Below are 25845 nucleotides of genomic sequence, written 5' to 3'. Positions count from 1 at the left end.
CTGGCCTGGGTGGGGGGCTCCAGCACCACACTGGCATCATCTGCTTCACCAAGAAAGCCAGTGAAATAAAATAACAGTGAATATTTTATTGAACATTGTTTTAATACCATATCAAAACACCTTGACTAATGAAGGAAGCTCCCCCCAAGCTCTGAACTCTTTTTTTCCCCCGGATTTTTTTTAATATATAAATACAGAAAGGTTTCCCGCAGGGGCACGGCCACCGGCAGGGGAGGTCTCACCAACGAAAACGTGCCCGCCGCGCCAGGAGGGGACAGGGATGGGTGAGGGGGGTCACTGCCATGAAATGACACCATCTTGGCACCTCCAGCAAAGCCACCTCTGTGACTAGGGGTGACTGGGGGCACCCGGGGGGCCACTGGGGCCTTCCCCATACCCTCCTCAAAAGGGTCCAACTCAAAGCCGATGGAAAAGAAAAGAGGGGAGGCGGTTTTGGCAAGAGGAGCCCGGCGAGGGGGCACAGGAGGGGCGGCGGGGATGCTGCAGCTCTCCAGTCTCTGAGTGGTTATAGCTGAGTTAAAGAGTGACCAGTCTGTAAACATCACCGGGGCAGGGAAGCTCAAATTGAAGAACACGCCAGTCAACACGAAGCTTCAGTTGTGGTTTGTTGTTTGGTGGGGTTTTTTTGTCCGTTTTCTCTTTTTTTCTTCTTTTTTTTTTCCTTTTTTTTTCCTTTTTTTCTTCTCATTGTAAACACTTGAAAGACGGACCCCTGCGACTCAGCAGGGGGGAGCAGTAGCCCCGCTCCCGGCGTGGGGCAGAGTTCCCATCTCAATGCTGCCGGGGCCGGGGTGGAGATCTCCAAAAGGGAGATGGGAGAGAGGAGGAATTTCCCGTTTAGTCAGTGCAAAAAGACCGAGCAGAGCCCCCGGCAGAGTCCGGGTGGGAGGTGGGGGGGTTGCCGGTGAGAAATGCCGTGTGCTCCGTTTGGCCGGCTGTCCCCCGGCAGCTTTCCCCTTTCGGTTCGGGGAGAAAAGCCAAACATCATGGCAGGGTTTCGGCCGAGGGCGTCCCCGGCGCCTCCCTGGCAGGCAGAGCTCTCCTGGTGACCAGCGGCTGTGGAGGGGAGAGCAGGTCGCTCCGCTTTTCTCACACTGTCGTCTCCTGGATGTTTCTTTTTGTTTTAAGTCTTTTAAATTAAAACGAAACAAACAAATAAACAAACAAACAAACAAACAAAAAGGCAGAAAAAAACCAACAGAACAAATAAAAATAATAAAATAAAATAAAAACTGCGCCGTTGTCCCAAGTGGATTCAAGTTTCTGGGTTTTATTTTTGTCTTCTCGAGGAATTTAAAGTCAGCCCAAAACTCCAGGCGGGGCAGGGGGGACGGGGAGAGGAGGTACAGCAGGTATAGCAAGGTGCCCTGCAAAGGCAGAGAGAGACCGTCCCGGGTGAGGAGCAGGAGCCCCGGCTGTCACGTCCCACACTATCCCACCCAATCCTTCACTTCCAGCCCTGGACTTAAACCCAGCATGGGAATCTCCCTTCTGAGCAGCCCGCCAGAGGCTCACCTTAGAGAGAGGTCAGCAAGCACGCTCGGCGGGTCAGTCAGAAGGATGCTCTGGGCAAGATCTGTTCACTTCAAACCATGAGTCTATACAGCTGCAAGAGGAGAGTGTGTTACCACCGTGCTGCTGAGCGTCAGGTGTCCCCGCCTGTCCCCTTGCCACTCGCCTGGCTGTCCCCTCATGGTACCTTTTGTGATAAATGCAGAGGCAGGGCAGCCTGGCTATCGTGTCCCCCTGCAGCAGCTCCTCCAGGCAGATCACGCACTCGCCAGCGTCCTTGGTCAGCACGTCATCTGGGAGGGGAGGACAGGGCAGCAGTGAGGTGGGGACCACCAGAGCATTCCCCTCCCTGGGATGGAAGGGAGCCCAGGGTCACTGCTGGAGGGGCAGCCGGGACGGGGTGGAATGGCAACAGTGCTGGAAAACACTGGCTCGTGTGGACGCACAGGGGGGACATGGGTCTGGGGCATCTGGAGTGAACACAACCCCTACCCCTGGCTTCTAAAAAACCACCAAGCAGTAGGGGGTGAGCATCACTCCCACAGCAGTGGTCAGGGGAGAGGTGGGAGATGCCAGAGGTTGCAGCCCAGTGCTCAGCCTCATGAGCTGCCCTGCCAGCAAGGAGGGGAGGAAGGCAGACCCTCTGGGGAGAAACCCAGGAGGACACACGCCAGCAGGGCTCCCAGTGGCACAGAGGGGAGGAGAGGGGGCCCCTTGAGGTAGGGGGCTGTGTTACAAAGGAGCCTGAAAGCAAAAGCAGCAGGTCTGAGCCATGACAGGGGAGCGGAGCGGAGCAGCACCATCCTGCCGGAGCACAGCCCTTGGGAAACCCAGCCGAGCCGCCCGCCCGCAGCAAATGTCTCTTCAGCCTGCCCGGAGCCATCCCAGGATGGCAGGACACCGTGCCCCCACACAGCCTGGCCCTTACCGTTGTAGGAGAGGCGAGGTTTGCTCAGACACATGATAAAGTGCATTTCCATCTCGTCAGAAGCCACAGATTTGGAGCAAATGGGGCACTTGAAACCTGGAAGAAGAGCAGAGAGGCGAGCCCTTAGTGAGGGCAGGAGTAGTCATGCACCCTGCATCCCGGGGAATCCCTGGGGCCACGGTGGGGCACGGCAGCGGGCAGCCCCTCACCCGCTGCCTGCATGGTGACCCTCACCCCACACAGCACCCACTGGGCACCCACTCATCCTGTGCTGGCCACCAGCAGCCACCAGCGTGGGGGACAGCCACCGAACAGGGGACGGCCGACGAGCTGGTGCGCTGGCCGTCCCCGCGCCCGCCGCGCAGAGGGCACAGGGACTGTGCCAAGCCAGTGCACACGTGGTCATCAGCTGTTGCCAGGCCTTAAAGGGCGAGCAGCAGCCTGGGGCATGCAGCACCCAGCCACTGGCAGTGGACGGGCACGTCTCTGTGCCTGGACAGTGCTGTCCCTGCTGCCAGATCTCAGAACCACATGGCTGAGCCAGAAAAGCTGCAAGGAAGTTTTTTCCATGGTTGCAGTAGAGGGCTGGCAGATTGGAGCCTCAAAGACGAATGGCTGCTTTGTCCAGCTTTCCAGAGGAGTGAAGTGGGTGCTCACCCCTCCGATGCCAGCCTGCCTCCCCAGAAACAGGGGGACAGCACAGGCTGATGAGCCAGCTTGACCTTGGCCCGGCCTGCTGATTTGGGTTCTTGAATGAAGCTGGATGGGATGCCCAGATCTGCTCTGTGACTTTGCTTGGGGTAGTGCCAAGGTGTCACACCAGTGTCATCACCTGCCCAAGCCACGCAGACCACCAGGCATTGTCCCCAGCCCCAGTGAGTAAGGCTGCCCCAAACGCAGTTTGTAAAGCCCCAAACTCACAAGGAGCAGAAGCCCAAGCAGCCCTGCAGGTCACCCATCTGGGACTCCCTGCCCTTCCACTGCAGCCAGCTCGAGGCCATGTGGTTTGTCACTGCCCAGCAGAGCAGTGCAGCTTGAGCCGAACACGCGCGTGCCACCACCACGGGTTTGCACCAGAATATCCAGCAATTCCCTGCCTGCAGAGAGGGAGAGGGTAATTTAAGGATCTGCCTTCTAAAAGCAGATCAGGTTTGACTGCAGTGCTGCTTAAGAGCTTTCTTCATATATATGCAAAGGCTGCTCAGGAATGAAAAGAAAAAGAATGTACACAAATTATCTAAAGATGAATCAGGTTCTTGTTTGCCTCCACGGGGATGTGGACAGGGCATTTTTTTTTTTTTTTTGGTGCTTGTAAGGGAGAAGGTACAGGGTGGTTTTAAGGAGGGGCAGTTCAGACATCTGCTGCGCAAACAGCCCCCGTAACTTCTCAACACCCCAGTGCTCATTAGCAGCAGTAATAAACACAGTTTACTTCCCAGGTCCTTGGATCCTGCCCCTCCAGAGTGTCGATATTTCCCAGGAGGGTGCAGCAAGGATGAGCACCATGGATGGCAGGGGATTGGCTCTAAAAGGACCTGCTAAAAGAAGGAGCCCTCAAAGTCAGGGGTCCCTCCAGTGGGGTGTCCTGCTGGCTTGCAGCACTGCCAAACTAGGAACACATCCCTGCCCCAGTCTGGCTGAGCCACAGGGTCTCTGCTCTGAGTCTGGCTCCAATTGCACCAAGCCCCAGGCGATAGGGCAGTGCCGCAGCCAGGGCCTCGTGGGCAGCAGCACCGATCCGCCTTCTCCTCTCCAGCCTAATTTTACTCCTGACCGATTTATATCTTGTGGCAGCCGTGCCCATTAGCTGAAGTAGCTGGTTTTTTCCCCTTCCCAAGTGTTTACCCGCCCGGTGTATTTATAGTGTGGATAGCTCGGATGGCCTCCCAGCCTGCCTGCTGCAAGACCCAGCTGGCCTCCCCTTGCGAGACACCCCTGGCAGCCCGCCTGCCCCGTCCCTGCCTGAACTGATCCCGCCTGGAGAGGATGGTCTGCCAGCGCCACAGGCACCGGTCCCCACCGGGGGAGCTCTGGGCACTGCTTTCCAGCAGCAAGTTCCTGGAATGGCTGCAAAGGGCTCCCTTTGGAAAAGGCATTTTGTCTGCAAACTCTGTGTCAGGGCACGGCATTTGTAGAGGCTCAGTACCGCTCCCTGTGCTGTGTGTGGGCAGACCTCGTTTCCTCTGGTCCCCCCTTTTCTGTGCCAATGTGTTATTTTAAACAGCTGTCCCAGATCTGCCAGCTCCGGCAGCACCCGAAGGGATCCTATGAGACGTGCAGCCGATGCAAAGGGAAAAGGCCCAGATGAAACTGCCTGGTCTGTGGCTGCCAGGGCAAAGCAGCAGGGCCAGGCAGAGAGCAGGGTCCTTTGCAGGCTCCAGCGAGCGGCTGTTGCTGTATCTCCAGGCCTCTTTGCTAGCTGGGATAGCTTTAGCACGGTTATAAATAGCTGGCATGAAGGCTCCTCATGCTCCTCGCTGCTCCCTGGGCAGCTGGCTGGGGCACCGGGACTCCTGACACCGCCACAGCCCCGTGGCAAGGACGTGGGGACATTGGGCAGACAGAGGCGCCCAGGCTCAAGCCCCAGCACGCATGTGGCATCCTCCAGCCAGACAGGTCTGGGGGCTGAGCCAAGTGCAGAAGCACACACACACTTTTCTGGCTCTGCATTTCACAAGATGGAGGTGGGGAAAAAAAGGAAAGATGAATATGCAGTTGCGTAAATTCCCAAGTTCGAGCAGGCATCGAAAGGCCCCCGGGGCAGGGGGCTGCCCTGCACCCCAGCTGTCAGCATAAATATTTGACATAGCAAAAGCAACTGCTTGTGTTTCCCTTCATGGCAGGCACAGGAAACGCCAGTGGGAAAGGGGGGGCAGAGGTGAACTCCCTCACCCCTTCTCCAGGTGACCTTTGGGTGAAGGTGATAGGCAGAGAACCAGTGAGGTCAGCGGACAGCCAGCACCAAACAGCAGCAGGCACCAAGCCCGGTGCCTTGGAACATCCCTTCAGTTCAGGCAGGAGCCTGTCCCGAGGATGAAAGAGCTGCTCTCCACATGGCCAGCCCCCTCCAGGCCATGGTATTTTCCACATTCCCCGAAATCCCCGTTAATTTATCCTGCCTAAGCTGCCAGCCGGAGCAACGCAGGAGATTACATTTTGACAGCTGCTCATGGAAAATTCAGCTCCCTCCCTCCTCCTCAAGCCCTTTCCGTCCTCCTCCCACATGCCTAAAAAAAAAAAGGGAGGAAGGGCCCAGCTATTCCTCCTTGCCTGGGCCTCCCACACCCATGGGAAGGCCCGGGGGTTGCTCCAGGGAAAGGCCACGGACACTTCTTCCCTCCCAAGGCATCTGGTGCAATTGGTGATGCTCCTGGCCCACGGCACATTAAACCTGAAGCTGGCACTGTCACCTCATGCAGAAATGTGTGGGCAGGTACCAGCTCCCAACAAGAGTAAGTGAAGAAGAGGAGGGTGCTGCAGGAAGGGGGCTGGCCTGGAAAGGCAGGTTCAGGTCAAGACCTGGACTCTTGTACCTTGCAGGAGACTTTGAGAAAGCCAAGGGCTTTCCAGGGCTGTGAGACATAGGCTGGCAGGTGATTTAATCTCTCCAACGGCTTGGTCTAGAAACCGGGAGCAAGTGGCGCTGGTGCTCTCCAGGGGCTACTACCCTCTGAGTATTTTTAGGAAGGTTACATGGTTAATTTTAGAGACTTGGGCAAAGTAGAGCTGGGAACCTCTGAAAATCTCCACCCAGCCCTATGAATGCTGAAAAAGCCTAGTGGTTAACCCTCACAGTGCCAAAAGCACAGAACTGCAAGGAATTCAGTGATGGGAGGATCGAGACACCTTTCCAAACCATCTCCAAGTATCCCAAACAGAGCTGATTCTGGAGCTGGGATAGTAAATTCCTATCACTTTTGTCTACCGAGCACTACAACAGGGTCAACCACACCACGTCCTGCGAGTGGACGTGGCTGCTCCCGTCAGGTGTGGGTGAGACCATGTCCACAGGAGCTGCAAGCCTGTCCCAGATCTCAGGGAAAGGCATGTGCCATGTCTACCTTCACTTGCCAAACCCTCCTCCTGCTGGGTGTGTGTGTGTGCAGACAGATTGCTTACAGGCCAGGGTGCCACCAGGAGTAGTCCTGGCAGTGGGGCACCCTGGCTCTGTTACTGGCAGGTAGCTGAAACATGGAGAGAAGCAGCTTTCCTGCTGCACAGCACCTCCAGCAGTGCGAGGAAGACACCAGTGGGGATGATGTGCCCTGAAGGCAGGAGGAAGCAGCAGCCCAGGCACAAGGCAGCAACTGACCCCATACAGCATTCACCAACAGGATCCCTGGTTGCCCAGTTTCCCACTACTGCCGTGGGATAAACCAGGAGCCCTGTGTGTGGGAATGGCAATGCAAACTCCCCAAAAGATGCCTGCCCCAAGAGGGATCCCTCTCTGGTGCCCAGGCACCCCACAGGACACCTGGAAAACCAGGGAGTTTGGGTAAGCTCCAGGATGCCTGATGATCATGGAAGATTTGGAAACCTCAGCTGCACATCTCCATGTCTCTGGGCTCCCAGCCAAAGGAGCTGGCTTATACCAGGTGAGGATGCATCCAAACATGAGATAAAACCAGGGCATGTTTGGTCCAAGCATGCAGTCCTGGTGCCTCCTCCTTGCTGATTAAACCATGAGCATCCCACCTTCCACCATGGCTTCCCTAACACTGCCAGCTGAACCAGCACCAGGAAGCAGGAATACGTGGATCATCTTGGAAAAACCTAGATGAGTGGTTGAAGAGGAGGGGAAGACTGAAGGACCAGTTGGTCAGCCTGAAGCACGTAGGGTCGGGTGAGGCAAAGGGGTTCTAAGTCCTCCCCTTCCCTTACCCCTCAAGGGCTCCAGCACAGCCCCAGGAGGGAAGCAGGGATCAGGGAGAAGCTGTCCTCTGTGCCAGCCAAGTGAAGGAAATCTCAAGAGCCAAGTTATTCAGACTCAACATCTCCGAGAAAATAAATTCCCTATGGGTTTAAAGCAGCCTCGTTTTTTTAAAGTGACAGTCACAGAGTAGCACATTGGAGATGGCACATGGATGCACAGAGCACCTCTCCAGCACTGGGGCACAACAGGGACCTGGCAGCTGAGGATTCTATGAGTGCCCCCTCACGAGTGGGAGCCCACCATGGAAGTGACGCTCTGCCAGCCTCAGCGACGCAGTCGGGTGATGCTGCAGGAGGGCACCCAGCAGAACCGGGCCAGAATCCACTTCCCCCTGCAGAAGGAAATGGCATCAGCTGCATGGGCAGAGGCAGGAGCCCAGGTCCAAGGCAGCCCCGCTGTCCCGGCAGGACTCCAGGCACCGGGTGAACTCCACGATGGTGCTGGGCTATTGTGCAGCACAAGGGCTGACACGAGCAGGGACACGTAGGCAGGAAGGAGTAAAGCACTTAAGCTGCCTCATGTGCCAGCTTTGAAAAAGAGAGCGTCCTTCCTCCTGATTCAAGGCTGCAGAGAGGTGGGAGAGCATAAAGGATGGGTCCAGGGTGGAAATGAGATATCCCACCTTCCTGGGGACGGCTGGGCTGGGGGATGCCACTGAACCTGATGCATTAAGTTTTAGCTTTCATATATTTTAGATTTTGTGCTGCCTAGGTGTGTACCTCTGGGCTTCATTTTAAGTGTTAGTCAGTTCTCTTCACAGGGTAGGTAGACAAAACAATCCTTTTCCAGCTTGAGACCAAGGACAATCGTTCCAAGCCCAAAAGTATAAACAATCGTGAACTTAAGAGAAAAAAACAAGAAGGATGGAACTTCATAACTTGAAGCTATAATTGGACAATTAACCCCAATATGCAAATGGACCAAAACTTATAAAAGTATGAAACCTCATGACATGTCATCCATTTTGTGACCATTTTGGGTCCATCTTGGGTGTAGCCCTGGCCAGGCTCTTGCATTGTCCAAGGTGTATCCTTTAAGGCCTTTTAATAAATTACTTTATTCTCTTAGCTCTGTCTAGTCTCCGTTCCAGGTCAGCCTTCTCAAGGCATCAAACCAGCCCCAGATGATCAGCCAAGCAGGGGATGTGGCTTGGATGGGACATCCCTGGATGGCAGTGCTTGGAAAGAAACTCAACCATTTCTGCTGCCTTGGCAGAGGGACGGTGTTGTTCTATCCCCAACCCACCCCACCATTTCCTTGCTGATTGAGTCAGTTCAGCTTGCTGAAAAGAGAAAAAATAAATGTTTGTAATATGAAAGTAGCACCCCAAAAAGAAGCTACTTTGGTGCAAGGCCAGGTTTTCTAAGGTCTAAGAAAAGCTGTCCCTGGTGTGCAGCAGCTCCTGGCAAAGTCCCCACATGGCAGGTGTCTGCTGTCAGGTGAGTCACACACCAGCCAAGGGTGGCAGGGATGTGCCATGGAACACGAAGCTGGTAAAGGGCAGCACCATCCTAATGCTGAAGGCGTTGTGTTTGGGAGACACCTCTGTCCACTCTCATCTGACTCAAACCACAAAGAGGAGATGTAGCAGCAAGGACAAGGCATTAGTGCTTCAGGTGGGATGTAGAGAAGCCACTGGGGCCAGAGAGATGCAGGACACAGAGCAGAGGGGCTGGGTGGCACCACGTTACAGAAGCCCAAGGCTAGCTTGCTGCAAGCCAGGAGGCAGAGCTTTTTTTTTTTTTTTTTTTTTTTTTTTTTTTAGCCGGTTGGGTTCTTTTGGAGGTGGTGGGGGAGGATGGGAAGGAGAAGAACAGATTGCAGTTCTGGGACTGAGGAAAGCTGGAGAGTTGGAAAGGAGCAGGAGACACAGGAGAGGGAACCCCAGAGGAACAGTTGCTCCGCAACACCCAAAGCTATTAATTCTCAGCAGATGGACACACCAAAGCCTTACAAAACACCTCCAGCACAGCCCACAGACACTGAGAACCAGGAAGGCAAAGATTATATGGTCACAGGATGTCCAGGTACCAAGCACCCTCCTTGCTTGTCATTGTTTGAATATTGCCCCTTTCATGGTTGTGATTGCAATTTTTGAACAGAAGTACCTATGCTAAGACAGAGATCATGCTATAGCTCAGGCTACACTGCAGAATGAGTTCCTCTAGACCTGGATGAAAAAGGCAACTTCTCAGGGTCACCCTGTCTTCTGGCAAGTCCTAGTTTACTGCAGAAACACTCCCCCAGCTGCTGGGAACAGATTTCATAAGGAAGAATGTGTAGCCCAAAGCTAATTTTAGCATCCCAGAGAAGAGCAAAGTTAAGCAGAGGGGTCCTGGGTGATAGCCCAGCAAAGGCATTAACACCTCCAACTCCTGCTGTCAGGCTGCACCGCTCACATTTACCAAGTTACAAGCTTATCCAGGGCTCCTGCTAGTCACAAAACAGGTCTGGGGCCATCTCATGGTTCAGGAGAACTGCAGGGATGCTCTGGTGTTGCCTCCACACCTCTCAAGGGATGTTCAGTGCTCAAATTCACTGCCCAGAGAGGACAACACGGATCCTGCAGGCACACCTGGGGATTTCCAAAGGGTTTGCCTGAATGCCTGTTTTTTTCCTCCCACATATTTCTCATAGAAAGGAGGAGGCCCAGCCAAAGCCCTTTTGTGGGCAGCAATCATCTGCAAGACGCACAGAGCCAGCAGGGCAATGAGGGGGTCCCAGGTGCTGAAGTGAAGGGGCACAGGGGATCCTCTGGCAGCACAGTGGGATGTGGCAATTTGGAAATCAGAGCAGGAGGTTTGGCACTTTAGCTTGGCAAGGGCTGAGAGGGAGCAGCGAGGCAACGTCACGTGGGGACTGTTGGGGTGACTAATTTCTGACTAAGACATCCGTTTGGGAGGCACCCACGGAGTCCCCACTGCCAGGCTCCAGCACTGAGGAGCTGCCAGAGGAATTCCCGCTTTTGGAAAGGTTGAAACACCAAAGCCTGACCTGAGCCAGTCCCAAACACAGCTGGATCTGACCCCATGGGGTGATTTGCTTCCCGACCCCTGAGTTTTTCCAAAAACTTGTGCTTTGATGCTGCCAAGGCTCCGTCATGCCTCATCTTCAGACGATCTCTTGGGAGGATGATGGGACACTCCAGAGGCACATGATGACATGATGGCTTTGTGATGCTGGGAGTATGGCCAAGCACTGATCGCACCCACGTACCCCTTCCTGCCAGAAGTGATCCCAAACAGCTCCCAGGACACCTCCTCCCCAGGCTTTCCACAGCAGCCCTGCACAAAGAGCATGGTGGAGGGTGTCTTTGTGCCTGGGCCATGGTGGCAGGATCGCTGAGGCGACTGGTTTTTATCAGCAAAACAACCCCAACCCTTGAGGGGCATGGAAAGGACAACACGTTGCTTTTTGGGGTAGAGAAAGGGCAATTTTAATGTAGTGGGCAGCAAACAGAGTAGAAAAGGCACACAGAGCTGCACCCACAAGCAGTGCATGGCTGGGGAACACTTGCAGCTGGTTCACAGTGGTTATTTCTGCAGAAAGAAAAAAAAAAAGAAAAAAAAAAAAATTTTTTCACCACTGGGAAAAAAGAAAAAATCCTAGTGAGGAGCATGCTGCAGAGCAAGCCCTGACCTCACTTGCCCCTCACATGGTAGGAAGGGTTGCATGGCACAGAGCATCTCCCTGCTCCCCAGGAGGGACTGTGATTGCTGAGGGACACCCAGTGAATGCCTCAGCCTACCAGGACAGCAGGAAGGGAAAAAAGCAGCTGCAAAGCTGAGGGGGGATCACTGTTCTCTGTTGTACACAGTGCAGAAGGGAAGGGATTCTCCACAGCACCAAGCTACCTGGACAGGCAACACGAGCACCCCTTTGACAGCCAAAGGCCAGGGATTTGGGAGGAAGATCTATGCTGAGGAGGGGGATACACCACTCCAGAGCTTCCCAGCTTCCTGTAGGTCCGGGATCCCTCCAGAACACAAAGCACAGCATCCCAGAGGAATGAGCCCCTTGGAGAGTGGCAGGGTCTGCCCACGCTGGATCCTGCTGGAGGAGGCAGGAGGGGCTACACACTGCCCCAGGCAGGAACAACCCTGTCCGGGTGTCCCACCTTCTCTGTCCCTCTGCTTCAACATGTACCAACCTCCAACATGAAAAGGGCTCCTTCCGAGGATAGTGGGGCTGCAGATTACAAAAATCCCGGCTGTGAGATTTGAAGTTCTCTCTTCCCCATCACAAAAGGCAACACCCAGAGGAGCAGAGTGCAACCCCACTTCCAGAGCTGGGCAGGGCCTTGTGAAGCAGCATCCACCCATGAAACATTCACCCAGGACTAGCTGCAGGGTGCCACCTGTTTTGTACCTGTCTACAGTGAGCAAAAAGAAATCATAGGCATCTAAAAACCCCCTCGGAAGGGTAAGATCCAGGCAAATAGCAGAGTTCAAGGGCTACGAAATCAGCGGCGCAGTAAGGAAGCAAATGGACATTGGTTTCAAATGGAGTTGTTTCAAAGCAGCAAGATCTGACCAGGGATAACGTGAAATGCCAAGGCAGGGTGCTCAGCCTCAGCCCGTCCCGCTCAGCACCAGCTTAACAGAGGGGTGGCCCCAAAACTGATCTCAGCCCATACTGACTCGACCTCTCTGCAGACAGTAATTTAAACCATCTGCCTAGAGCCAACCCCGCCTCCTTTTCCCTGGCTACAGATGTACAGGCCTTGGATGCATAGACTGAACGGTGGATCTAATTCTCCCGCAGCGCTTCTGAGGAAGTGCAGCTCCATCGCTTTGTAGGAAGAGCTCCCAAAAGAATTACTGCAATTACCCCAGCTGCAGGAGAAACTGCAGGTTTTCTCCTCTCTGGTGACAAAGACTTCTCCAAAAAACAATCCCCCAAACGCCCACCACCCCGAGCTGTAGTGCAACCATCCGGGATGCGAAGAGCAGAGCCCCTAGCACCACCCTCAAATCACTGAGCTGTGATCAGAGAAACTCACAGCCAGGGTGAAAGCCAGGGGGCGAAGGAAGAGAGCTGTGTTTCAAGGCAGCAACAGGCAAAGAGACACAGAGGACATGGAAATGTCAGTGTCCTCGTCCTCGAAGGAAATAAAATGCTGGTCAGGGACGTGGGACAGGGTCAGCATCACTCAGTTCTCCTGCCTGACTGCTGCTTTCCCCCTCTTGTGTTGCAGGCAGCTGGCCTCTAAAAATACCCACTGTTGTCACGCCGTCCTGCCTGCTTGGGCCAGGAAACAGCTCTGAGCAGCTTTCAGTTCCATTCTTCATCTGCACTGCTGTGCTTCCCTCACCAGGATGTCTCCCAGCCCTGCTTCTGGGCCTGGCAGGTGACAGTCTCTCAGGAACTATAGCCATAACTTGACATGGAGTATCTGAACCATGGGTGCTAACTGGGAATATACAACCCTGGGAAATTTCTGCTAGGGTTGCTAAAACTAGCAAAAAAGTAAATATTTCCACAGTATCTCTCTGCTTCTCTAAAAAGCGTCATAAGATCGTTCCAAGGCACACAGTCTAGTTTCATGCCACTAATGGGAGCCCCACAGCTACATGAGTGTGCATGAGCACAGGGAATCACAAATTTCCCAAGCCCATGACACCACAATTGTCCCAGGGTCAACCTGCTGTTGATGCTGGCCAGCTCTGGTCTACATGGAGGGAGGGGAGAAAGAAGCAGCCCCTGTCCCTCACCACAGGTATTCCCCTCCCCTGCTCGCAGCCCAGCAGGGCAGGAAACCTACCAGCAGCTGGGCTCTGCCCACGGGAAATGCTGTGCAGCGGCACGAGAAGAGGCCCCAGGCAGCAGAGCTTCCTGAAGCTGCACCTCCAAACAGCCTCCCACCAAAAAGCACTAAGCAAAAGCATTCAGCCAGGCAGCACCTGCAAGGGACAGCAGGAGCACTCCTGGGGGGTACTCAAGCCCCCCGCGGGTTCACCCACATTTGAAATCTGCCTGGTGGAACTGGTGCAGGGAAGACATTTCAAGGCCCAGCTTTAAACACTCTGGCTCTATCTGAAATTAAAAAATTGGTGTCTCTACAGAGGGAGGCTTGTTGTACCCCGATGTACAGCCAGGCCAAAGCCGGTGGGCAAAGTGCTCTGCATCAGGGCCTGCTGCTTTACAGCATCACTTGGCTGCTCATGCACATCATTCCCAAGCCCTTATGATTTCAGTTTTCAAGGGAACCTGGAGAAAGTCAGGTCACATTTACTTAAAACCAAGTACTCAGCACATCTGGGGTTTTGGTGTACCAGCAGCAGATGCCATGAAATGCACCTCGTGGTTGCCCACTGTCTGCTTGGGACACCACAAGACTGGTCCCTGCAAAGGGAATTTATCCAAAGAGCCCTTTGCTGCCTGTCTGATCTGTCACGTGAGAGATTACATCGGAGGGAGGAAAAAAAAAAAAGGTGGTTTTTTTTTCCTCCTCCTCCAAAGTGGGCTTTTCTCCCTCCCTGTGCTTCTCTTGAAATTAATTTTCAGCATTTAGCAGCATTCTCCCATGACTCTGCGCGGCTGCCTTGGCCAGGCGCCAGCCTGATACTGCTCCTCCACCAAAGATGTCTGTATCTGATTGATCCTCTGGCCAGAGAGAGAGAGGAAAGAGGAGGGAGAAGCCTTAATAGCACATTAATAAATAAGAGAAGCCTTTACGGTTATTCCAGTCACTGGAACAAACATCTCAGCAAAACAAATCAGCATGGAATAAACTTACGTCACAGACCGGGAAGACAATCCTGGCTGGGAAGTGGGTCAGCCCAGGAGCACGAGAGCATCACTCTCAGCATCTCTAGAAGGTACATGTGAGGAAGGAGGAGAGGGCGCCCAGCTACCCTGTGCTGATTTACACACAGGTTTATAGAGGAGAGAGACCAGTTAACGTGCACAGGAATTAGTGCCTCGCTCCTGAGGAAAGCAGCTGGGATTTCAGAGGGCATTGAGGAAGCAAGGCAGCACAGAGACAGCCTGCGCTCGCTCTCGCTGTGGAGACTGAAGATAACTGCCGCCACCGCCGGCTTCTCACGCACAACGCCAACGTTGACGCACTTAAACTTCATCTCCAGCTCTGGTGTGCATTAAAGCTGCCTTTGAGTCTCCCATCTTCGGGTGTTCAGCACTTTGCTTTTCTGAGGCAGCCGCTGCCTCTTTCCCGTCCCTGGTGGGTGATGCCCTGACAGCTGGCTCCGAGAAGGCAGAAGCAGAAAAGCATCCCTTCCAGACCTGGAGAGCCCAACAGCTGAATATCACCAGTGTGGGGAGTCACCAGGACTTCTGCACCCACTTCCCAAATGGTCTGCAGGTCTGGCAATGATGCAGGTGCTCGATCCGGCTGTCAGACAATAACCAGCACCAAACCCACAAAAAGATGGTTTGAGGACAGTCATCTCTGGAAATTTCCACTAGCAAAAATAGATTCAGAATGGCAAGTTCGTGCAGACCTTGGGGTGCCCTTCCCCAGGCCTAGCTCCTGGAACAGGGGAGGGAAGCACATATGATGTCTGCATGTTGAAAACCTCATAGATTCAGTTGGAAGGGAACCACAAGGACCATCAAGTCCAACTCCTGGCCCTGATCAGGACAACCCCAAGAATCATACCATGTTCCTGAGAGCCTTGTCCAAACGTTTTCTGAACTCTGTCAGATTTGGTGCTGCGACCACTTCCCCGGGTAGCCTTCCAGAGCCCAACCATACTTGGTGTGAAAAACCTTTTCCTAACATCCTATGTAAACCTCCCTTAGCACAGCTCCAAGATGTTCCCTTGGATCTTGTCACTGGTCATAGAGAGCAGAGATCGGTGCTGTATCTCTGTTGTCCCTCCTGTGGAAGCTGCAGCCCACGATGAGCTCTGCTCTCAGTCTCTTCTCCAGGCAGAACAAGCCAAGTGACCTCAGTTGCTCCTCATATGGCTTCCCCTCTAGACTCTTCATTATCTTCACGTCCCTCCTCTGGATGCTAACAGCTTTATATCCTTCTTGTACTGTGATACCTAAATCTGCACAGCAGACTTGAGGTGAGGCCACAGCAGTGCAGAGCAGGACAATCACCTCCCTTGACTGGCTGGCAGTGCTGTGCCTGATACACCATGGGACACTTTGGGGGCTCATTTTGGCTGCCAGAACACACTGATGACAAGTTGCTGGCAGGATAGTCAGGGCTGAGAGCAGCTGACTAGCAAGCTAGAATTGTGCCATCTTGTTCTGGTTACAGAAACTGCAATGGTAGGACTATCCAAGGAACAAGGATTGCCAGGCAGCAGCGAGAAAAGGCTCAGGACTCAAAGCTGTCAGAGCACAGCAAGGGTTCACCACAGACAGGCTTCTTCCCGGCTTGCAGAGACTGGGGCTGCCCAGCACAGGTGATCACACACCTTTGGCTCACCCTCCAACAAACAACCGCTACTTCCCACCCCGTTACTCTGGAGCCAGATTGAAGAGCATTTCCAGCCTTTTTTGCTCTCAAACTGCCCGGAGAAGGACTCAGCCCAGCACCCTGGCTGCCATCTCCGTACCAAAACCTTCCCATCTTCCTCAGGCTGGCCCTCCTGCTCCAGGAAAGTGCTGCTGAGAACGCAGCAGCTCATTTGGCAAAGAAGGCCTCCTGACATTGGTGCTACTAGCATCCAGGACAAACAGCTTGCTTTGCCAGTGCACAGATAGCCTGTGACATTCGCGGTGGTACTGAACAGGAGGATGAGCTAGGCGTTTCCTTGGGCTAGCCAGCAGACAAGGAGATATGGATTTATTAGAGCTTCAAACACTCAAGGGCTTTGGGTGATGAGTGGGATTTCCAGATAAACTTTAAGCTACTTACAGCCTCTGCAAACTCCCTTAGATCCTCTGATGAAGATGAATAACACGAGAGATACTAAGAGAACCACACAAAGCTGGAGACATGCAGCACTAAACCACACATCTCCCTTTTCTCCCTTCATCCCACTAGCCTTGGCTTTACTGAGAAGTCCTAATAGTCACAAACCTACAGAGACAGGGTCAAGCGCTACAGGCAAACTCCAAAGTTGTGCAATATGTGTCATTTTCCACTCACGGAGGCCAGGAAATGAATCTCAGAAACCCTGGGCAGACAGGGAAATCCCAGAGCAGTTTCAGGTGGTGCTGGAACAGTTACATTGCTTGTGTATATGGTGAACATGCCTTGAGAAAATCCCTATCAAGAAACAGGACTCACTCACAGAGGTGCTGTCCACTCCAAGGGAGAGACAAGCTCTACCATAAAGGTCAGAGCTCCTTGCCCACCCCATATGGAAGATATATGGGGGCTTCCCTGTTCACAAGAGCAGCAGCTCTCCTGCTCTCATCCTGGGATGGGCTAGAGGCCATCAGTATCTGCTTCTCCTATCCTTGCTTCCCAGCAGCTATAGTGGAGCCCAGAGAGATTCAGCAGTAGGTTCTTCTCACTGAACAACTCCATGCACAGCACCTTACAGTGATGCTGCAGCAGTCACTGGCTTTGAGGACCACTTTGGAACCTCCCTCTGCACGGGCTTCCCAGCACAATCCTCCTCTCTTCCTCCCCAGGCACACCTAGTTCTTCTGCAGCCCTTCAACTGCAGAGAGGGGAAGGAGTGACACCAACCAGGGAAGAGAGCTCAGCCTGCCCCAGCTCACTCCTCAGGGTCCCTGCTGAGAGGCCTGATGAGCCATGAAGCAGCAGGAGAGGCACAGAAACTCTGCATGGCAGATATAGGGAGAGGCGAGGCGCCAAGACTATCTGTGTGCTCCCGTTATCACAGGCAGGCTGCTGCAACAACAGCACCTTATCACTGCCCTCATGGCTCCTTGTTGTCCCACTGATGACCCCACAGAGCTCAGGTTGCACTTTGAGCTTCCAGCTCATCCCCCAAACCCTAGTGCTCCTGGAAAAATGTGAATGCAACCCACATGCAGAGAGCAGCACCATCCAGGTCTCCAGAAAGGGGCAGGCAGGGCAAGAATCCACTCTCCAACCCTGTTATCCACAGAGTTTGGGGGGGCTCCTCTCCTCGGTAGCACAGCAGCTAGATCCCAGAGATCCCCAGGCATGCCTTGTGCTGAGTGGGTTCGGTCAGCAGGTCCCCACCCTCGAGTCATCCTTCAAAGGGAGCAGGGACAGTCACGCGCAGCAATGTCAAAGCTCCTCTCCATTTACCAGAGCACTGCTGCTTCAGCACTTTCCAGGGGCTAATGGAGTGGCTCAGCACCATGAGAGGAGCAGGTCGATGGGGAGGCAGGGGGGAAGACACAAGTAGCTCCTGACTGCCCTGCTGGAGGTTAACCAGCTGCAAGGGGAGATTAACAGGAATTTCAGCAATCTTGTGGTGGCTTACTTCCCCCCTTCCCTGCAGTCTCCAAATCCTTCATTAACTTCTTACACTAAGAGAGGAACAGTGCAAAAGTTAAATGAGCTCTGACAAGTTTTCAGAAGGGTTTTTAAGCATCCTCCACTCCTTTTGCTATTAATTAGCAACGAGGAAGAACTACCACCGGGAGAGGCTTCTGCATGGACCGAACAGCTCTCGCTGCTGCCCGTGCACGCTTCAGCTCCGCTCAAATGCTCTCAAAGGGCCCCAAAAGAGGCACCAGAGAAACCCAGTTCTTGCAGCACTTCCCACAGCTCACGCTGCAGTCTTTCAAGGGCACCGTGTTTAACTTAGCAGCACTGCACTAACTCGCTCAAGTGGCTGAAAAACAGCTTACTCCATTTTGCAGCTGGTTTATTTTTCTGAACAGGTTTTTGCCTCTCAGTTTAAAATGTAACCGATACTCTCTGACCAACCATTGTGAGCTGCAGGGTGCTTCTACAGTGAGACCCTCCTCGCTCCTGCACCAGGCGCAGCTGAAGCCCCCACGGACCTCACTCCCACAGAGGCTTGTGGAACACCTGGAAGGATGCTGTGCCTTCATCTCTCTCTGCATTTAGAAACCAGAGCAGCAGCAGCAGCACAGTCTGTGCAAGGTCACAGAGCAAGAAAGTTTGCAGGAGTGCTTGGTCTCAACTCTGGCGCCACATGCCAGCCCTCTCCATCTGCCAGGGAGGATGGCCAGCGCAAGCGCCTGGCTTATCCGGATCAATAGGAATCAGAGCTGGGGCATTCTGCCACTCAGGATGCAATGCAAGACACACAGCTTCAGCCTAACAGGGAAGAGCAACCCCTGGAGACTGGGCAAAGGGAAAAAAAAAGTCCCAAGATTTTCTTTTTTCCACGAAGTAGGAAAATGGGCCCCACGAGACTCTTCTTGCACTTTGTTCTTATCCACTGCTTCAGTCTCAGGCCTTCCTGAAAATGAGGCATTGTCCCAAGGCACATTATGAAATTCCCAGACCACGTCACACAAGGAGAACACAGCATTTGCGAGGGGGACGGGTGGGAGAGAAATCCCAGACTATTCCAGGAAATGCAAGGAGACATCACTGAAATGACTTCCCCTCAAGCCAGGAGGAGAAGGGAGGACCTCCCACCTCGCTCCCCGTACCCAGCCAAAACTAGGTCAGTGACACAGCCCTGCTCGCAGCCAGAGCTCCTCTCCAGACACCAGGACACATGGAAGAGTCCAGCCAGGAGGGTGAAAGGGGGTAACCTTGCCCCTTCCCATAGCCTTGACACGCTTCCTGCGAGAGAGCCCAGCTGGCCCCCCAGCCCTGTAAAGAGGCAGGCAGTTCATCCTCTGCTTCCTCCTCAGTACCACAACACTGCCAGCTGGCTTGAAAGGGAAAACACACTTTGGCCTTTCCCTGGCCCTTTATCAGACAAATAAAAGGAAAAAAAAAGAAAAAAAAAAGATCACCACACCTTGTTTTCAAAGGCTTCCTCTGCTTCTTTCCCAGTTTCTAAGACCAGGAACTGCTACACCTGACTGGCAAACCTCAAACACTTTCAGAAGAGACACGAGGTGCTCAGCCTGATTGCAAAACTCAAGGTCTTGAGCTTCAGCACCTTCAAGACCACTACACCCCAAGTCAAGGTGGGGTGGGGGTGTCACATCCACTGCTTCATATCTTAGAGCCAAAACATCTCCCTTCTGGAAAGCCTCCTCCCTTCACAGCCCCTTCCTCCCTTGACCTTGACACAGATGCCAGCTCCAGCACGCACCCACCCGTCTGTGCCAGGGAGGGGATGGGGATGAGGGTCCAAGAGGGGAGCAGCTCCCCCTTCCCGGGTGAACCGCGCCCACCGCTGCCCCCGGGCGCCCACGGAGGGAGGGGAAGCCGGGGGAAGGCTCCGGGGAGCCGGCACTCACCGCTGTGCGAGCTGAACCACCGCGGTGCGATGTGAAGGGGCAGCGCGTCGGCCAGCGAGGCCCTGGCGCCCAGGTACAGCATCCCGTCTCTATGGTGACCGCCTCCCGTCTCCTGGAAACCGTTGCCATGGGCGTACGTGGAGTCGGAGCCGGGACCGCCGCCGCCGCCGCCCGGGGCCCGCTCGGCCTCCCCCGCCGCCCGTGCCGCCGCCGCGTACAGCCCGAAGGGGACGGCGCCGGCCGCCGCCGGGTCCATGCCCATCCCGGCCACCGAGCTGACGGAGCGGCTGCGCAGCCCCATCGCGCCGCCGCCGCCGCCCGCCCGGTAATGGCCGAAGGGGGGCGGCCCCCCCCCCCTCCTCCCGGCGGCGGCACGGCGCTGTCATCCGTCGACACCCCCGGGAAGGGGCCCCGCGAACGGGTCGCCGTGCTCTGCTTGCCCCCCATGTGGGCGCCGCCGGGCCGGAGGGAGCCGAGCGACAGCCCCCCGCGGGGAACGGGGCCGCGCCGCCCCCGCTGGGAGGCGAGAGGGGGCGGAAGGAAGCGGGGGGGCACGGGGAGCTACGGGCGAAAACCCATCCCCGCCCCAGGCATCCTCCCCCCGCCGGGCCCGCAGGGGCGAGGGCGCCCCGAGTCCGCCGCCGCCGCCGCCGTCACCCCCGGCGGAGGCCGCCGAGGGCTCCGGGGCCGCGGAGCGGGGAGGGAGCGGCGGGGGAGGGGGGGGGTGGACGCCGGCAGGGTCGCTCCGCCCGCCTCGCTGGTGCCCGGGGCGCGGCCGGGAGCCGGGCGCGGATCAGCTGCGGCCCATGGGCGGCGGGGGCGGCGGGGGCGGCGCGCCCCGCTCCGCTGCGCTGCGCCGGGCACGGCCTCGCTGCGGCCGCCGCCTGGTGCTGGGCGCCGCGCCGGAGACAATAGCGGCCGGCAGCACGCATGCTCCCGCCCCCGGCCCCCCCCGGCCCGCCGCCCTTAACCCCTGCACCGCCGCCGCCCGGCGCTGCGCTCGCCGCGGGACGCGGAGCCGCTGCCGCACCGGCGAGCGGACGCTGCCCCGCGGAACATAACCCTCGACCCACGCCGTGCACACATCTCGCCCTGCGGCGGGGCTGCGACCACCCGCGGGTCTCCGCGGCCAGAGCCCATCCGGAGAGGCCGGGCCCGCACGGGGACCCCCCCCTAGGGCCGTGGGACCCCCACCGGCTGCATGAGGCTCGCTGCCCTCGTTCACCGGGCCGGGGGCGGGTGGGGGGCGGTGAGCGGCGGGACTACATCTCCCAGCAGTCCCCGCACGGCGCCCCGCAGTGCGCAGGTGCCGCGCAGGCTCCGCCGAGGCGGCCCAAGATGGCGGCGCGCTGGAGCAGCGAGAATGTGGTGGTGGAGTTCCGCGACGCCCAGGTCGGGGGGCCCGGGGGCTGCCGCATCACCGCGCCGCGGGGGCAGCCCCCGGCCGGCCTGTGGCGAGAGGAGCGGGGGGAGGTCCCGGCCCGGGAGGGCTCGGCGGCCCCGCGGGGCCTTTCGGCGGCGATAGCCGGGGCTGAGGCGGTCTGGAGTCGCTTGCGCGGAGATAACGCCTTAATTCACGGGGCACTTACTTTCTAATCTTAATTAGGTCTTGTGTGGTTTTTAAAAATACATTTTCAGGTCTAATATACGGTGTTGCCGTTTCGCACGCGTCTTTTCTTTTTTCCTTTTGCTGGAGGTGCTCAAGGCCAGTGTGGATGGGGCTCTGAGCAACTTGGTCCAGAGAAAAATGTCTGCGTACGGCAGGGGGTTGGAACGAGACGAGCTTTAAGGTCTCTTCCAACCCAAACCATTCTATGGCTCTGTCAGTTTTCCCGGAGACTGTTACAGATGTTGTCTCACTGCTAAATAAATTGCTGAGTGTTGCTGGATTAAAATAAAAAGTGGGTTGTAGTTTTTTGTAAATAGCAAAAAGGTCAGCTTTTGTTTTTGCAGCTGATGGTGATAGTAGAACTCCACTCAGAGTTTGCTCACATGCTGTTGTAGAAGTTGTTCTTACATCCTTGGAAGTGTTCATGGCTAGGCTGGACAGAGCTTGGAGCAACCTAGTGAAGGTGTCCCTGCCCATGATGGGGATATGGACCAAGGTGATCTTTAAGGACCCTTCCAACCCAAGCCATTCTGTTCTAAGAAATGTGGGGGTTTTAAGGTGTTGGCAGTAGCTTAACAAAGCTAGATACAGTGGGTGTACTACGAACGGCTTCAACTGGAAACCCGGGAATTTAAAAAGGTTAGGTCTGGAAGCTCTCTTGTCTCATTGGTCCTCTTGTGCTGGAGCAGTAATGGCTCTGCCTTCACCATTGCAAGCAGAAGCATTGAATCCTGAGTGCTGCGTCCAGCCTACCCTCTATAAGCTCACAAAGCAATTTGTGCTTTTGTACCTCAAAAGCTTTGTATTAGTTCCCCCCAGAAGCGTTAAAGCAGCCTCATCTGCTACTGAGGATTTGCCCTCAGGAGACCAGTAATGAGATACGAGGGTACATCTTCCTACATCGCGGATTCACGTTGCATCTGGCTCAGGAGTTAGGAGGCCTCATGACTTTATTGCTTACTCATAATGTCTGGTGTGTGGGAGCAGAAGGGACAGGTGTTGCCGTCCCCTGCTGCAGCAGTTGGTTTCAGTGTCACTCCTGCACTGGCACAAACCTTGGCAGACGGTGAACACGGGGGTTTCAGTCACTTTGCTTTACTCTGGTGTGGTCTTCCTGGACTGTTCTGACCTGCCTGCTGTCCCATATGAAACCAGAGAACTGCTGTGGCTGGGGCTGCCAGACTGCTGCTTCAGGCTAAACTCATTTATGTATTTGTGTCTGAGCTTTTTTTTTTAGGAGTCTGCAGGAACATTTTTGCAGGGGGGAAACCCGAACTAGAGAAATTGGAGCACCTTGGCTGAAATAATCCAGTACCAGTCTTGAGCTCTGCACATAGGCCGTGCTGTCTCCAAAATCCCTACCCCAAAAACAGCCTAAATGGAAACAAGAATCAAAAGATTCTTGGGCAGCTGTTATATTTATAGCCAGTACACCTCTGCAAGCATTGCAGTTGTCTTTGTTCACCATGCTGGAGTGTGTCATGAGCAGGCTACAGCACCCAACTTGAAACAGATCAGAAAATCACTGTGTGTTTTAGGGCCCGTGTTACCTACAAGTCATTTTTCTGTACAAGCTGGCAGAGGTGGCAGTTTGTGTACTCTTCTGATTTAAACAAGACCCACAGGCTGTTCTTTGGCTGTTGGCACTATCAAAAGGAGGGTGAAACTCACCCAGTGCTGAAATAGAAGCATTTGTAGCAACTTAGTGTGTGGATGGGAGGTTAGGTATGCAGGGAACTGGTGTTGCTTGTTAAGAGTTTGCAGCTCTTGAAAAACAGCTTAACCATGTCAAATTGGGTTGGTGTGTTGCTTCTCAGGTGGAGAGAATGAAGCTAAATTGAAAGCTAATGAAAATTCAGACATGAAAAGGAGTTTTTCTTGGTTTGCCTAGCAGAAATTGGGTGAAATGCCAAAGTAGATGTTGAAGTCTGAGAAGATGCTGCCTGGGCTGTGGGTTCAGAGCTGGTTCTCAAATATGCAGTGCTCCTGCTGTGCTTACTCATGTCATTGTTATTCACGAACAGCACTTCTAGCTATCCACAGTGTTGTTTTAGGATAAAAACTGCTTTCAGGTTGGTTTGTTCAGTTTCAACTCCCCGCTTCTGGAAGGTTGTGCTTTGAAGACTGACATATCACCATAGCAAACACATTAAATGACAGCTGTTTGGTTTTTTCTCCTCTGCCTAGATAAGACTCTTGTATCATAGGGAACTGTTTGTTGCTTTAAAACAACTTGTGACCCATCAAAGTAGCAGCCTGACATGTGAAACTTTTTACTTCATCCTGATTGTTCATTACATTTTGTGATGTTTGGTGCCTGGAAAAAAAAAAGCAGTTTACCAGTGTTCATTATTGAAAAAAAGGATTTATGAGATTCTGGTGACAATACTAGAAAAATAAACTTGTATATGAAATTACCAATCATTTTAAATTGACATTGTTTTTTTCAGTCTTGAGGAAAGATGGCCCCAACTGTATGAAATATATCTCCTGACTAGCTCTTCATCACATGAGAAAGCTGATTATTGTAGTGGCTTTAGTCATCCTCATTTTAATTTCTCAGAAGAAAAGTGTACCATCTGGGAAAAGTTCTTTCTTCTGTTGATTTGTTTCAGTTGGTTGGTTGGTTTTTTTGGTGGTTTTTTTTGGTTTTTTTTTTTTTTTTAATAGATTCAGTAACCTACTTTTTTGCAGGTTTTGTTCTATCTTTTGCAAGGTGCTGTGGAGTCTAGAAAGCTGGAATTGTTTCTCTATCATTTAGAGACCTTAAAACTAGCTGCTTATTTACAGAATTAGCTTTAGGACTAGGGAAATCTTGCCAGAAGATTGAATTTGCTGCCTAGGAAAAAGTAATGAAAGGGGGTTGTTCCTGGAACAGTAAAAGTGGTGAAATGGGGTTTGGTTTACCATGAGCTCCTGCTGAAACTCTGCAGGCAGCTGTAGCTATTTGCCATGTGGTCTCTAGAGAAGAATGGCTCCATGACGCTCTTCTCCCCTCACTTGGAGTATTTGCAAGGAAGGAATGTGCCTTGGCTGAAAAAGCTCAGAATTTGTGATGGATATTCTACTGTCAGATCTGACTGAAATGGAATGAGGTTTCTGTGTTGTCTGTCAGGTTTTAGTGATGCTTGTAAGTAGTAACTGTGGGACATCCTGAAGTCTTGTTACATCCACGCTGAGAGCACTTAAAATCCTGAACAGCAGCAGGAAATACATCCTGAGCCTTCAGAGAGGCGGCTTTGAAGATGACAGCAGTTAGTGTGAAGAATGTGGGGCATATTCTGATTTTGTACCGTGAATGCTCAAAACTCTATTGAAGTCATATCTGTGTTTGTGGGCTGAACTGTTCAGCTTTCCAAGTAAAATTTTCCTGTATTCTCTTGGCATTTGAACAAGATGACCAGCCAGTTCATTCTGCACGAAAAGAGGCGGTCCTATTTTAATTTTTTTTAAAACAGTCCTATTTTAATTTTTTTTTTCTAATGGCCTTTAAGTTATCTCATATCCTTCTTTACAAGCAATGCCAAAGTAAATTGTGATGCCTCTTGGCCATCTCTCATTTTTGGAGACCAGCCATACACAAATGGTTGCATTTCTATCTCCCAGTACATATATAATTAAATCCGGCCCTGCAATGGAAGAGAGAGACTGCAAAAGTTCCTGAGCAGGAGCAGAGGCTGATTAATACAGATTATTAGAGATTGCTGATTGAAAGGCTGCAGCTGTGATTGCCATAGCAGAGAGAAGGGAGCAAGGTCTTAGTGCTCATAATATTGTCTGCCAGGTTTTGTCTTCTGTTAATGCTAATAAAGATGTTTCTGCATGCTGTCCTGCATCCCAAAATCAAGAGCTACACCCATTGCCCCGCTGTGCTACTTTAAGGGGATGTTACTAAAGCCACATGTTTGGCTGAGCAGCTGACCTGAGAGGTATTATTTAGTTGTGTTCTGTGTTTCTCTTTAACAGGCGACTGCGATGTCAGTGGATTGCCTGGGACAGCGCGCTGTGCTCTCGGGGTGAGTGTGACAGTCCCTGTTAGAAGTGTGACAGTCATTTCCACAAGCCAGACCAGCAGCCTTCAGGCTGACCTCAGCTGGAGGGTTGATGGATTGTTTCAGAAAGGTGCAGCTGAATTCTGTTCAAGGCTTAATGAAACTGATTCTGGGTCATGTTCCCGATGGGATGCAGAGAGACAGCAACAAGAGCACAATAAAATACTGGTGTGGCTTTCCTGGTAAATTCCTTCCCAAATGCCCATATGGGAGCTGGAGCATCATGAAGTACTATTTGGATTGTCTTGAAATATGGATTAGATTATTTCCTAACAAAATTTTCTCCAGATATTCCCATGGGGCTCTCTGACCTGCTTCTCTGCTGGTTCAGTGTGGGATGATACAAATACAGTAGGTGCCACAAACTTCCAAGTTGCCCAGGTTTCCAGGAGAGCTTGGTCTTATGTATCCACCTCCAGGGCAAGTCTTCAACTAGCTCAGCAGTGCCTTTCCAGCTCCTCCTTTTCAGTAGTAACAGCTATTCCTGTCCCCCTGTCAGTGACACAATTGCCACACCAATTAGGATGGT

At 53.5% G+C, this 25845-nt stretch overlaps 2 protein-coding genes across 5 annotated transcripts in view; one reads left to right on the top strand and one right to left on the bottom strand.

Moving 5' to 3' along the window:
• Positions 1-66: 66 nt before the first annotated feature.
• Positions 67-20263, bottom strand: ZNRF1 (zinc and ring finger 1). Its single transcript, XM_040075460.2, is given in 6 exon segments — positions 67-1388; positions 1537-1627; positions 1721-1826; positions 2462-2557; positions 19656-20007; positions 20010-20263. Coding segments are annotated over 5 exon segments (705 nt in total). The 5' UTR covers positions 20103-20263; the 3' UTR covers positions 67-1388; positions 1537-1569.
• A 681-nt stretch (positions 20264-20944) lies between these two features.
• WDR59 (WD repeat domain 59) overlaps positions 20945-25845 on the top strand; it is a 48905-nt gene continuing 44004 nt past the window's right edge. For all 4 annotated transcript variants that reach the window (XM_040075160.2, XM_040075159.2, XM_040075162.2 and 1 more), the window contains exons 1-2: positions 20945-21047; positions 25231-25280. In XM_040075160.2, the coding sequence (XP_039931094.1) occupies positions 20994-21047; positions 25231-25280 (104 nt within the window). In that variant the 5' untranslated portion in view covers positions 20945-20993. The remainder of the gene's footprint in view (positions 21048-25230; positions 25281-25845) is intronic.

This window comes from Hirundo rustica, chromosome 11 (genome assembly GCF_015227805.2).
Source record: "Hirundo rustica isolate bHirRus1 chromosome 11, bHirRus1.pri.v3, whole genome shotgun sequence".
Lineage (NCBI taxonomy): Eukaryota > Metazoa > Chordata > Aves > Passeriformes > Hirundinidae > Hirundo > Hirundo rustica.
Note: the sequence above shows the minus strand (reverse complement) of the source record. Positions and strands in the feature narration are given on the sequence as shown.